Source organism: Salmo trutta, chromosome 8 (assembly GCF_901001165.1).
Source record: "Salmo trutta chromosome 8, fSalTru1.1, whole genome shotgun sequence".
NCBI lineage: Eukaryota > Metazoa > Chordata > Actinopteri > Salmoniformes > Salmonidae > Salmo > Salmo trutta.
Window position 1 is genome coordinate 4,430,038 of NC_042964.1, and position 14,166 is coordinate 4,444,203.

At 43.7% G+C, this 14,166-nt stretch overlaps 2 protein-coding genes across 5 annotated transcripts in view; both read right to left on the minus strand.

The window, feature by feature from the left end:
- Positions 1 to 7,384, minus strand: part of LOC115198081 (NACHT domain- and WD repeat-containing protein 1) — a 28,317-nt gene extending 20,933 nt beyond the window's left edge. For 3 of the 4 annotated variants that reach the window (XM_029759761.1, XM_029759760.1, XM_029759763.1), the window contains exons 1-10: positions 6,952 to 7,384; positions 6,721 to 6,777; positions 6,432 to 6,539; positions 5,884 to 5,955; positions 5,689 to 5,796; positions 5,252 to 5,570; positions 4,971 to 5,170; positions 4,372 to 4,793; positions 3,680 to 3,834; positions 3,312 to 3,529 (exon numbers count right to left, since the gene is read on the minus strand). In XM_029759761.1, the coding sequence (XP_029615621.1) occupies positions 3,312 to 3,529; positions 3,680 to 3,834; positions 4,372 to 4,793; positions 4,971 to 5,170; positions 5,252 to 5,570; positions 5,689 to 5,796; positions 5,884 to 5,955; positions 6,432 to 6,539; positions 6,721 to 6,777; positions 6,952 to 7,041 (1,749 nt within the window). In that variant the 5' untranslated portion in view covers positions 7,042 to 7,384. Of the gene's footprint in view, positions 1 to 3,311; positions 3,530 to 3,679; positions 3,835 to 4,371; positions 4,794 to 4,970; positions 5,171 to 5,251; positions 5,571 to 5,688; positions 5,797 to 5,883; positions 5,956 to 6,431; positions 6,540 to 6,660; positions 6,778 to 6,951 lie in introns of all 4 variants that reach the window. The other variant, XM_029759762.1, reaches the window with a different exon arrangement.
- Positions 7,385 to 7,663: 279 nt separating this feature from the next.
- On the minus strand, positions 7,664 to 13,354 carry rwdd (RWD domain containing 4). The gene is made up of 8 exons (XM_029759765.1): positions 13,139 to 13,354; positions 10,991 to 11,071; positions 9,823 to 9,932; positions 9,315 to 9,465; positions 9,092 to 9,191; positions 8,937 to 8,986; positions 8,633 to 8,635; positions 7,664 to 8,525 (listed from the first exon to the last, which is right to left on the minus strand). The coding sequence occupies exons 1-8, from the start codon at positions 13,160 to 13,162 to the stop codon at positions 8,493 to 8,495; spliced, it is 552 nt and encodes a 183-aa protein (XP_029615625.1). The 5' UTR covers positions 13,163 to 13,354; the 3' UTR covers positions 7,664 to 8,492.
- Positions 13,355 to 14,166: the final 812 nt, after the last annotated feature.

Below are 14,166 nucleotides of genomic sequence, written 5' to 3' on the forward strand. Positions count from 1 at the left end.
AAGCACCGTTACCCATCGCGCCACAAAACCGCGGCCCTTGCAACGCAAGGGGAAACCCTACTTCAAGTCTCAGAGCGAGTGACGTCACAGACTGAAACGCTATTAGCGCGCACCACCGCTAACTAACTAGCCATTTCACATCGGTTACACTCACCCCCCCTTTGACCTCCTCCTTTTCCGCAGCAACCAATGATCCGGGTCACGGCACCAATGTAACAGTGTAGGTTCCATCCCTCTCTTCGCCGCAACCCGGGCTCGAACCAGGGACCCTTGCACACATCAACAACTGACACCCACGAAGCACCGTTACCCATCGCGCCAAAAAAGCCGCGGCCCTTGCAACGCAAGGGGAAACCCTACTTCAAGTCTCAGAGCGAGTGACGTCACTGACTGAAACGCTATTAGCGTGCACCACCGCTAACTAACTAGCCATTTCACATCGGTTACACCTGGTCACAGACAGCTGATGTGTTGTGCACTGAAGTCCACAAGCGAAGGGAAAAGTTGAGAGGAGGAGAGCGTGTAGATGCGAGAAGGAATACAACGAGCAAAGTGATCATGCGGTTTGTATGTGGCTGCTATGAAAGTGAAGTGTGTTTGCGTGTAATCAGGGGTGTACTCATTGCGCCGATTATGTTGAAAAAAGTTTCTTAAACAGAAGCAAACGTAACGAAGCGGGGATAAATGTACCTGAATTTGTCCAATAGAAACTCTTGTTTGCAACTGTTGGACTAATGATTACACACTAGATCAGCTAGAAGCAGGCAACTGTGTGCAAGGCGGTATTAAATGTGTCACTGTCGGCCTCCTTGATTACTCAAATGTTTCTCTCGACCTGAGCTGTGTACCTATGTTGTAAACTTTAATTCGTAGACTAGGTTATAGCAACCTCCTGATGGGTACAGGGACAATTAGAGGATCATGTAGTAGCCTAAACCTGTTAATGTTACATTGAACTGGGTGAATGGAAGATGAATGACAATCATCCAATATGCTGTAATAGAAATTTGCATCCTGTAGCACAAACTCCAAAAAGTTCTGGGACACTGTAAAGTCCATGGAGAATAAGAGCACCTCCTCCCAGCTGCCCAGTGCACTAAGGCTAGGAAACACTGTCACCACCGATAAATCTATCACTGTCACCAACGATAATCGAGAATTTCAATAAGCATTTTTCTACAGCTGGCCATGCTTTCCACCTGGCTACCCTTACCCCGGTCAACCGCTCTGCACCCCCCACAACTTGCCCAAGCCTCCCACATTTCTCCTTCACCCAAATCCAGACAGCTGATGGTCTGAAAGAGCTGCAAAATCTGGACCCCTACAAATCAGCTGGGCTAGAAAATCAGGACCCTCTCTTTCTAAAATTATCCGCCGCAATTGTTACTAGCCTGTTCAACCTCTCTTTCGTATCATCAGAGATCCCTAAAGATTGGAAAGCTGCCGCGGTCATCCCCCTCGTCAAACTCAAACTGTTACAGACCTATATCTATCCTACCCTGCCTTTCTAAAGTCTTCGAAAGCCAAGTTAACAAACAGATCACCGATCATTTCGAATCCAACCGTACCTTCTCCACTATGCAATCTGGTTTCCGAGCTGGTCATGGGTGCAACCTCAGCCTCGCTCAAGGTCCTAAATGATATCACAACCGCCATCGATAAAAGACAATACTGTGCAGCCGTATTCATCGACCTGGACAAGGCTTTCGACTCTGTCAATCACCACATTCTTATTGGCAGACTCAACAGCCTTGGTTTCTCAAATGACTGCCTCGCCTGGTTCACCAACTACTTCTCTGACAGAGTTCAGTCTGTCAAATCCGAGGGCCTGTTGTCTGTACCTCTGGCAGTCTCTATGGGGTGCCACAAGGTTCAATTCTTGGGCCGACTCTTTTCTCTGTATACATCAATGATGTTGCTCTTGGTGATTCTCTGATCCACCTCTACGCAGACGACACCATTCTGTATACTTCTGGCCCTTCTTTGGACACTGTGTTAACTAACCTCCAGACGAGCTTCAATGCCATACAACACTCCTTCCGTGGCCTCCAACTGCTCTTAAATGCAAGTAAAACTTAATGCATGTTCTTCAAACAATCGCTGCCCGTACCCACCCGCCCGTTTAGCATCACTACTCTGGACGGTTCTGACTTAGAATATGTGGACAACTACAAATACCTAGGTGTCTGGTTAGACTGTAAACTCTCCTTCCAGACTCACATTAAGCATCTCCAATCCAAAATTAAATCTAGAATCAGCTTCCTATTTCGCAACAAAGCATCTTTCACTCATGCTGCCAAACATACCCTCGTAAAACTGACTATCCTACCGATCCTTGACTTCGGCGATGTCATTTACAAAATAGCCTCCAACACTCTACTCTGCAAATTGGATGTAGTCTATCACAGTGCCATCCGTTTTGTCACCAAAGCCCCATATACTACCCACCACTGCGACCTATATGCTCTCGTTGGCTGGCCCTCGCTTCATATTCGTCGCCAAACCCACTGGCTCTAGGTCATCTATAAGTCTTTGCTAGGTAAAGCCCCACCTTATCTCAGCTCACTGGTCACCATAGCAGCACCCACCCATAGCACGCACTCCAGCAGGTATATTTCACTGGTCATCCCCAAAGCCAACTCCTACTTTGGCCGCCTTTCCTTCCAGTTATCTGCTGCCAATGACTGGAACGAATTGCAAAAATCACTGAAGCTGGAGTCTTATATCTCACTCACTAACTTTAAGCATCAGCTGTCAGAGCAGCTTACCGATCATGGCACCTGTACACAGCCCATCTGTAAATAGCCCACCCAACTACTTCATCCCCATACTGTTCTTTTTGTTCTTTCTTTTTTCCTCCTTTGAACCCCAGTATCTCTACTTGCACATTCACATTCTGTACATTCTGTACACATTCTGTACATCTCTCATTCCAGTGATTAATTGCTAAATTGTAATTATTTCGCCACTATGGCCTATTTATTGCCTTACCTCCCTAATCTTACTACATTTGCACACACTGTATATAGAATTTTCTATTGTGTTATTGACTGTATGTTTGTTTATCCCGTGTGTAAATCTGTGTTGTTTGTGTCGCACTGCTTTGCTTCATCTTGGCCAGAATAGAAATAAGGTCCTGCTCATAAAAACAATTATCGTCCTCCTTCATCTTAAACGGCACCGACCGCCACTGCAATGTAGATATCGATGAGCAGTGTTACTCTGTGAAAGTATGGAACAAAACGAATGCTTTCATTCTGTCTTTTGTATCATTCTCTCTCCTTTATGCTCCCACACACACACACCCTTACCTTTTTGTGAACGCGATCCATGAAGCCCTGGTGTGCTGCATTCAGGGTGTGGTTGACCTGCGGTCGACCTCTCAGCAGGTCGATGTAGTGGGCAGCGTGTTCGTTCCTCAGGCTGTAGTGGAGGTCAGGGATGACCCTCTTATAGCAGTGGCAGTGTTCCTCTGGAGGGGCCTTGGCTCCTAGTGACTGGAGGCCCTGCTCTACCTCCCAGTCTAGAACTGGGTGGGGAGCAAACCGACATGGCTAAACGCAATGTAGACTACTTCCTGTACACTACTGTAAGAGGGAAATAACCTGATCCACCACTAAGGTGAAAGGACAATAATGATGACAATAATAACGACCCCCCCATACACCCCCTTACAAACCTGTCCTGAGGAGGTGAGATGTCCCCTCCTCTCCCAGAGCCTCTGTCCCACTCCTCTGTAGCACCCCCCACAGGTGCAAGCATGTAGCTTGCCACGCCTTCCTCGCCTGCCTCCTGCGCTGCCCATCTCTACTCAGGAAGTCAGGCTGTTGGGTGCTACCAACACATACAGGAACTAGGTCATTTCAAGATGATTGACTAAGGAGACCTAACGTCAATCCAATATGGTGAAGGGATTTAAGACACTTGTGAATGGAATGGAAAAAGCTGAGAGGGAGGGTTGTTGTACTGTGAGAGCTCAATTTCCTTACGGTTTGTCTGGCTAATTTTAACTACCCTCAAACAATCCTTTTCATAACAATACATGGCCTAGGGGCAAGAGCCATGGAAACCAAACAAAGCATTTCATATGACAGTTGGGTTTAGATTGCCAATGGTTGTTGGTAACTAGTTTAGCAAGTTACACAAGCTTCAAATAAGAAACTATACCAGTGGTCCCTGTGTTGGTCATTTCAACAATCCCTAAAACAAAGAGTAGCATACTATGCAACAAACTCACAAAAAAGCAAAAAAGTGCTTTATAAAATACAAATAAAAGTTGACATCAATGTGTCATGGCCAAACTTGTGGCATTCTCTCAGACTTTGAACTCAGGCATAGCAATAAGAGCAACAGTGTAATTGTATATCTTACCTCACAGGACGTAGGCGGTACACAGGAGGATCACAGTTCTCATCTAGTCTGTACCACGTGTGGAGTAGGATCAGATCCCGGTCGAAGTCTGCCCAACACCTCGTCGCCGCAGGACTTATCCGCGTCTCATCTGCATCAGACAGGGAATTACGGGATACGGAAATCTCATCGCTCATTAACACAGAATTCTGAGCTGGATCTCCTGAATCATGATCGTTGTTGTGTTCTGGAACAAAGCTGCCCGTGTCACTTCCTGTGGCGATATTAGACTTGGAATCACTGATGAGGTCGTCCATCTTGGGGTGTTTTCTCTTGGACATCTTCTGTCTGTCTCTCTCCACCACGTTCACGATGGCCTCAAACACCTCTCTGGAGATAGTGCTGGGCAGGGTCTGGACCTCGTACTTCTGACCAAGGAATAACTATTAAATAAAACACAAATTAAAAACTTCATGAATCCAGCAGTTTAGCTAGTGACTGGCAGAAGGGTTGTAAACGTGTGGGAGGATATGTTGGATAAGAGATCAGTGAAAAGAAAGATAAAAAGGAAGAGAGAAATGATTTGAATAAAAACAAATTAAACTAGAGAGATATCTCACTATGAAGTTTGGCCCCGGTGTTTCTTGACACTGTGTGAGGGCCTCAACATGCAGCGCTGCCGTGTCGTGTCTATCTGACACAGGGTCTCCCACGCCCCAGCGCAGGTCCACCATCCTGAAGTCATAGCCTCTCTGTTTGCAGTAGAGGTACAGGCGAGGGAACACAGTTTCCATCAACGCACTCCTCTCTACCACCGTGTCTGTGTGGGGGGATGGGATTGTGGTTGATACATATACAGAGACTAGCACGCACGCACGCACGCTCACACTCGCACGCTTACCTTTATATCCACCACATATGTAGATCATGAATCTCCTCTTCTTGGCACGTTCCAGGTCATCTGTTATAACTGTGAGACCTAATGAATGAGGGTCTCCTCCTGTTGTCTTGACAACACCATTAGAAGATCCAGCCAATAGACATTTGACAATTTCGGGAACACTTTCAGTCCATGAGGTGACATCCTGGTTAACCCAAACACGGTCCTCTTCTTCCTCTTCCTCTTCCAGTGCCACCAAACTCTGCAGCAGGTTTTGGTGAGCAGCATCCTCAGTGTCATCGAGTCCTCCATCTGGTAAGGCTTTGAAAGCTGCTTTGTCCTAAAAAAATATATGTTTTTTAATAAAAGCCCAAAATAAATGAAGAATGGGATCCGTTTCTTTTCCATTAGCAGATCAGGAAGGATGAATCAGCAAAGAGTTGCTTGGTCCTCCTCACCTTGAATAAATACCCCTGCGTTTTCTGCAGATGCAGCACATTCAGCCCTTTCTCCTCTGACGGTGTACTTTGTCCATACGACTTTACATGGCGCTGCAGAAATTGATACTGAGAAGAATGTGTGGATTTACAACATTAATAATTAGATAGAACACATGAAAACATAAGCCGTCCAGACGTGTGCAAAACACTTACTCTGAGGTGAGCTGTTATCTGGGACTCTGACTCCTCACTGACTTTGGTCAAAGGAATACTCCTATCTGTTCTCTACAATATAAATACAGAATACAGTAAGCAACACATGGATGGACTGTACATTTCGACTGGCTGAGAAACGGTGCCTGCCTGTCTGTCTCCTCCCGACATGTTCATTACTATGGGACAGCTGGAGATCCAATTTGAATATTGAAACAATGTTGCAAATGTCGGAGAGACAGACAACAAGGTTTACACAAATCACAGCTGTTGAAAACTAAATGTGAGTCTAAAAGAAATGTGAGATAATGTCTAGATGCTTTTTATAGTGGAGATCAAGTTTATAAATTGCCTGGCTGGGCTGATGAGACAGTGGATTGCACAGTCAGATGGAACAGAATAAATAGGCATTTTAATGTCATAGATTTATCTGGTTGTAATTTGTGGAATAGACAACGGTTGAAAAGCCGTTTTAACCAATCAGTATTCAGAATTAGACCAACCCATTGTTTAAACATGTGTTACTCAAACTGGATCAATTACCTTACCTTATTGGACCTGATCTTTTTCGCTAGGATGCCATGGTGGGAAAAGAACATCTCCTGGAGTCTTTGGAATGTGGGAATAGTCGCTCTGTTGTTTTTGCTGTCCTGATGCTACGACGCATTACCAATGAGAAAGAGTGAACTGATACTAATGAGGGTTATAAATCAATGTAAATTACTTATGTAGAACAATTGAACCCTTCAATTGGGTGATAAGAGAGCAGATACCCACCTAGGCTATAGAACATCTAATGTTGTACTGAATATTAGACTACCTGGCACTTAAACTCACCCGAGGCAGTGAGGTAGAGCCATTGGAAATAGGTGGAAATATTACAACTTCTTTCTCCTATGAACAAAATTGAAAATTGTAGCCTAACATTGCAGGAAGATCTTAATTGAGAGCTATACATTATTTATGATCAGTTATTGTAAGTCATGTTCATTTAATATAAAAGCTACAAGGTGTTAGAAAAAGTTCGAAAATTAGCGCACACAGGAATAACGAAATAGTTGGACTTACTCTCCTTGTCTTCTTCCCGTTTTTATAAATCCACATTTTTCTTGATTCTAGGATAGAATCGGCTCTCTTCATTGGCTGTCCTGCATTCATTTGTTATCCCGCTCGAAGCTTCCGCCGCTCACCATCCACCATCACAGTTCAACGCAGACAGGATCACCTGTCCCACTGTGTAGAAGAAGTGATAACTCCTCTGGCAACTAGTGTTGTCCAGGGCGGAGTTCGAGTGATGCTTCATGTTCCACTAGTAGGACTAGGCCAACTAGCGACGCACTGACCCGGTGCGTATTAACGCATAGAGTTAACAGTTCTTTACGTACACCTCGGTTTAAGAATGCGTCGAGATATTCAAAGTAAAGTTCAATTTCGGACATGGCTTTTACGACGTAGAAAAATAAGCTTCAGGCGGACCTCCTGTTCATTACTAATGTTTTCTACCTCTAGATACATCGCCATGGGAACCAAATATCCTACCCCCACAAAACTGCTGCAATGGGGTCAAGTATTTGGTATTCACATTAAGCCGTTTCTGTTTTCCCCATTTTTGATGTTTTGAATTTCCAGCCTTGCTAGCAATCCCGTCTCAGGGTTCATTGCTAACCCGTAGCCCCAACAGGTTTTAATCAAGACAACAGCACATAAAATACACTGTACATGCCAGGATGTATTTTTAGTGGCGAAACATTTACAACCTAAAATAAATGTAAGAACAATATCGTAGTAATCATTTTTTTTTATTTAAAAAACAAAACAAAAAAAAAATGTTTCTCCAGCACGTCTCTAAATTAAAGGGGCACAATATCACATATTCAGTTGGTGTTCTTCATAACATGTTGAGTTTATGTTCCACACCACTGTACATCATGATACACTGAGGATCCTAAAGTCATACAGCCATACTTTTAACACCCCTGGTAAAGCATGTTTTACAGCTCTGATGCCTAGCAACTGAACCGGTCTCAAAGCGGACATATTTTCAATTCCCTGGCAGTGATGACAGTACATGTAAGTCTGGCACATGGTAACAAGAGGTCCAGAGCATTCCACTTTGACAAGCATACAGCACTAGTGAAAACAGATGACACTGCCACCCCTTCACCCTTCACCCACTTCGACCTATTCCCACGGCACAAATACTAGCACACGCCCCAAGCCTTCGTTGTTTCAATGCAGCTCACTGTCATCACCACCGTTAAAACCAAAATTAGTCAAACACATTTGGGGTCTCTTCCAAGCAAATGAAACCACAGTTCATAAAAAACATTAAATAAAAAGCCACATTTTAAACTCCTTCCGATATGACACTAAAACCACCTGCATGTGTGACACCCTCTCAAAATGACAGCTTTGACAACTATTGATTGTGTTCAGGTGTAGAGGACCCCCCGTCTTCCCTTGGAGCGAAAAAAAAAAACGTCCGTCTTGAGTGCGGTGTCTTGGGGCAGACTGGAAGGAGTCTACAGAGCAGCGGTCAGGTGGTCTGAGTGAGGTTGGGAGACTTCACTTCCTGGTAAAAGCAGTACCAGAGACCTCTCCACTTCATTCTAGTCTTCCTCTTTACCGCCTGTTCTGCTCAACTGAAAAACGACAATATCGAGAAAAGCATTTAGAAACCACAGTAAGCTCAGATGCAAATACATTGTATTCAGATGGGAAATATGTATAGTTTTTCCATTGTACTTACATGCTGGAGTGTCATGTTCAACAAGTTGAAGATGCAAGAAAGGAGAGAAATTAAAATGATGAACAATGGTGCTATTGGCAGCAATGGTGCTATTGGCAGCAATGGTGCTATTGGCAGCAATGGTGCTATTGGCAGCAATGGTGCTATTGGCAGCAATGGTGCTATTGGCAGCAAGGGTGCTATCAATAGCAAGGGTGCTATCAATAGCAAGGGTGTCTTCTGAAATAAAATTTAAAAAAGCAGACAGGACAACAAAAATAGTCGGCACAAAATCAACTGCCGTGAACTGACTGAACGAATATACCTTGATGACATCGACCCAGTCCCAGCCTCTAGGGAGTTCCCCCTTGTTATCTGTTGAAACAGTATAGTGTGAATTGCACTGTTTAAATATCAATAGCCTTGACTAAAAAGGTCATTTGTGATGGAAAGTAAATACTCAGTCATTTCAGTCCTTACCAGTTCTACATGTTATCTTCCTCTTCTGTGATTTGGTCAGCTGTTCCTTCTTCTCTTTCTTCTTGGCTGGGGCGTTGAGATCACTGTTGGATGTCAACGTCTGCGAAAACAGGTCACCGATGGTTAATCAGCACAATGTGTATAGAAATACTAAACCGATTTGAACGGAAAGTCCCTTCCAAGTCATTCCATTTCTATGGTTGTGTGTGTGTAGCACACTGACCACGGCAGTGACCACGGCTTGGTGGTTCTCCATCAGAGCTTCCTGGTTGTCTTTGGCCCACTCGAACAGGGTGTACATCATGGCAGTGCCCAGGTTGGCCTCCACCTGCTCCTCCAACCCAGAGATGATCAGCTGCTTGGTCTCTGAAGATCTGATAAGAGAATCAATTAGAATTAAACGCCATTTAGTTGGTGTTTTTATCCAAAAGCGACTTACAGTCAAGTCTTGCGTACATTTTCCATACGAGTGGCCCCAGGAGGAATCTAAACCCACTATTCTGGCATTGTAAGTGCCATGCTCTACCAAAAGAGCCACAGAGGACAGGGCCAACTCAATGTAATTACCTCAGGAATTAGTTAGATAACTTCATATATTAAGTTATTTTGTATCTTTACAGGCTCACTGTATTGCATTGGTGGATCATGACCCAAACTTAGGCATGTGGTATGGTAGTAACATAAATTAGGCTAACCACAATAAGTATTGTACAGTGTCAATGGTTACTTACATTTTTTTGTTGAAAAAGCCATCTAGAGAAATTTCAGGTGCCGTTTCAGGATACATCTCAGGCCATGAAATATCCAGAATGAACGCTTTGGAGTCATCATGTTCTCCTATCTGGAAAGGGAAGTGGTTCGGCATGTTAGACAATGTTAATTCACATCGACAGTGTTCCCCAAATCTCTTCCTGACTACCCAGCTGATTAGTAAACCAACCAGTAAACCAGGTGAGCCTAAGAGGTTTGGGAAACAGACACTAGGAGAATCACTTTCATTTCCTTTATTCCTCACTTCGTCTCCTACGACCTCTACTCGACTCTTTTTGAAAAAGGTCAAAAGGTAAATCGAGGAGAGGAGGCGAAAAGAGGAAATTTGGAAACAAATTAGATTTTTTATAGATAAAAGTATATATTTTTTAAAGTAGTTTATCGTTTTTAAATATGTGAATGCTTTTTTCACCCAACAACAGCTGGTTCAAAGGGGATGTGGCTAATTTAAATTCATCAGCAGTAAGATATTCCTGAGCATCCTCTGCCATAGGATAAAAAAAATAAAAAAAAATCCTCCTGCCGCCAATTAACAAACTGACAATCTCCTAGATATGGCCACCCCTTCCTTATCTGTTTCCGGATCACGTAGGAGAAGAGGATGTACCACAGACAGAAGGGGTAACCTAGACATGTCACTGGGGCTGTAAAGCTGAAGCCTCCATTTAGAACTGTTCTCACCACCAAATATGGTAGTGAGGAAGTCCAGTCGAGAGGTAGTCGGAGAGGATGGAACTATGGAAAACTGGGCCGACATTCTACACACTCATCAATTTAAACATCTGAGCTCAATACATGTTTCTGTTCCCAAAACCGTTACAAACACAGTGCACTAAGTGTTATAGACTTGAGGCTTTGACAAAATTAAAATATATATTTAAACTGTCGTCGTTTAGAAGGAGTGCAAGGTCAAATCGAGTTTGTAGACATGCCAACTTCAGAGGAGTTCCCCAACGGAAATATGCAAATATGCTACAACGCACGAACAGGAGCTCACCATCTTCTGCATGGCTTTGCCCACCTCCTTGCTTGTTCTAACCACTACGCTTAATTTACTCCCACTATAAATGACAAAGATGAACTCACTCTACAAATTCTGCAGCACATCCCATTCAACAAGCTACTCACCCTAAACTGAAATGAAACCGGGCTGACTTCCTTGAAGCACTCATCCCCCTCGTATATAGAACGAAGTGCTTCTAACTCCATCTGGAACAGAAACCAAAGTGAGGGAGAGAGAGAAGACAGAGCACAGAGAGAGAGAGGTTATTCATTGATGCTGGATACAAGACGGTAGGTAGCTAGATAATATACAGAACAAAAACGCAACAATTTCAAAGATTTTACTGAGTTGCAGTTCATTAGGCCCTAATCTATGGATTTCACATGACTGGGAATACAGATATGCATCTGTTGGTCACAGATACCTTAAAAAAGGTAGGGGTGTGGATCAAAAAAACAGCCAGTATCTGGTGTGACCACCTCATGCAGCGCGACACATCTCCTTTGCATAGAGTTGATCAGGCTGTTGATTGTGGCCTGTGGTCCTCAATGGCTGTGCGAAGTTGCTGGATATTGGCGAGAACTGGAACACGCTGTCGTACACGTCAATCCAGAGCATCCCAAACATGCTCAATGGGTGACATGTCTGGTGAGTATGCAGGCCATAGAACTGGGACATTTTCATCTTCCAGCAATTGTGTACAGATCCTTGCGACATGGGGCCGTGCATTATGCTGAAACTTGAGGTGATGGCGGCGGAAAAATGTCATGACAATGGGCCTCAGGATCTCTTCACAGCATCTCTGTGCATTAAAATTGCCATTCATGCTTGTCCATACCATAACCCCACCATGGGGCACTCCGTTCACAACGTTGACATGAGCAAACCGCTCTCCCACACAACACCATACACGTTGTCTGCTATCTGCCTGGTAGTTAAAACCGGGAATCATTCGTGAAGAAAACACTTCTCCAGCGTGCCAGTGGCCATTGAAGATGAGCATTTTCCCACAGAAGTCAGTTATGACACCAATCTGCAGTCAAGTCAAGACCCTGGTGAGGACGACGAGCACGCAGATGAGCTTCCCTGAGAGTTTCTGCCGTAATCCTTTGGTGGTGCAAACCTACAGTTTCATCAACTGTACGAGTGGCTGGTCTCAGATGATCCCGCAGGTGAAGAAGCTGGATGTGGAAGTTCTGGGCTGGCGTGGTTACAGGTGGTCTGCGGTTGTGAGGCCAATTGGACTTACTGCCAAATTCTCTAAAACAATGTGGGAGGCGGTTTATGGTAGAGAAACTAACATTCAATTATCTGGCAACAGCACTGGTGGACATTCCTGCAGTCAGCATGCCAATTGCACACCCTCAAAACTTGTAAGTCGCTCTGGATAAGAGCGTCTGCTAAATGACTTAAATGTAAATGTAAATGTTGAGACATCTGAGGTGTTGTGTTGTGTGACAAAACTGCACCTTTTAGAGTGGCCTTTTATTGTCCCCAGCACAAGGTGCACCTGTGTAATGATCATGCTGTTTAATCAAATTGTTGCTATATAACAACTGTCAGGTGGATAGATTATCTTGGCAAAGGAAAAATGCTTACTAACAGGGATGTAAACAAATTTGTGCACATTTGAGAGAAATAAGCTTTTTGTGGGTATGGAAAATATCTGCGACATTTTATTTCAGCTCATGAAACACTTTTCATGTTGGGTTCATATTTTTGTTCAGTATAAATAAGTTAGCTATCTAAGGAGATTCAGTGCACTGACTCACACTACTCAGAGCTATTGTTGGCTAACTGGTGGTGTGGCTAAAACTAGCCCAGTTCTTCAGTTAGCTAACTAGACAAACTAGCCTAGTTCTTCAGTTAGCTAACTTGACAAACTAGCCCAAACATCCACTGACTACGGTTATGCTAGTACTTTGTTCATTAAACTCTGTTTTTGTCGAAAACTGTTATCAGTTCAGCCTTCGTACATCACTGCTAGCTAGCTCTGTTAGTTAGCTAGCTCTGTTAGTTAGCTAGCTCTGTTAGTTAGCTAGCTCTGTTAGTTAGCTAGCTCTGTTAGTTAGCTAGCTCTGTTAGTTAGCTAGCTCTGTTAGTTAGCTAGCTCGTTAGTTAGCTAGCTCTGTTAGTTAGCTAGCTCTGTTAGTTAGCTAGCTCTGTTAGTTAGCTAGCTCTGTTAGTTAGCTAGCTCTGTTAGTTAGCTAGCTCTGTTAGTTAGCTAGCTCTGTTAGTTAGCTAGCGCGCTGTTTAGCATCACCAGATATTACCTCTTGATCCTCGTTGGCAGTCATGATTTCTTTCTTTCAGGTGAGGCTAAACAATGGTAGTCAAGTATGTCTAGCTAACAGTACAAAATATGAAAAGTGCAGAGTTAACGTGTCATGTCTGTGATAAAAAAATATATAGCTAGTTTATAAATTTAGCAACGTATCTAGTTGATCCAACGTCAGACGTGACCCATGATGTTCTTCGCATTGTACGCATGCGCAATGTCTCTGAACTTTGAACCCGACAACTCTTGCAGATACTGCAATGCTTTTATATGGCCACAGGAGGGTGTCTGGAACTAAGATTTCCTAAATATACTGAACAAAAATATGAAAGGAACACGTAAAGTGTGTGTTTGATGAGCTGAAATAAAAGATACAAATATATTTTTCCATACGCACAAAAAGGTTATTTCTCTCAAATTATGTGCACACATTGGTTTACGTCCCTGTTAGTGAGCATTTCTCCTTTGTCTAGACAAACCATCCACCTGACAGATGTAGCATATCAAGAAGCTGATTAAACAGCATGATCATTGTGCAGGGGACAATAAAAGCCCACTACAAAATGTTCCGTTTTGTCACACAACACAATGCCACAGATGTCTCAAGTTCTGTTGGGGTGTGCAATTGTCATGCTGACTGCAAGAATGTCCACCAGAGCTGATGCAGAGAATTGAAAGTTAATTTCTCTACCATAAGCTGCCTCCAATGTCATTTTAAAGAATTTGCCAGTGCACCCAACTGGCCTCACAATCACAGACCACCTGGAATCACGCCAGTCCAGGACCTCCACATCTGGCTTATTCACTTGCGGAATCGTCTGAGACCAGCCACCTGGACAGCTGATGAAACTGAGGAGTATTTCTGTCTTTTGTGGGGAAAAACAAATTCTAATTGGCTGGGCCTGGCTGCCCTCCCAGGCCCACCCAGGGCTGCGCCCCTACTCAGTCATGTGAAATCCATAGATTAGGGCCTAATGATTTTATTTCAATTGACTGATGTCCTTTTATGAGCTATAACTCAGT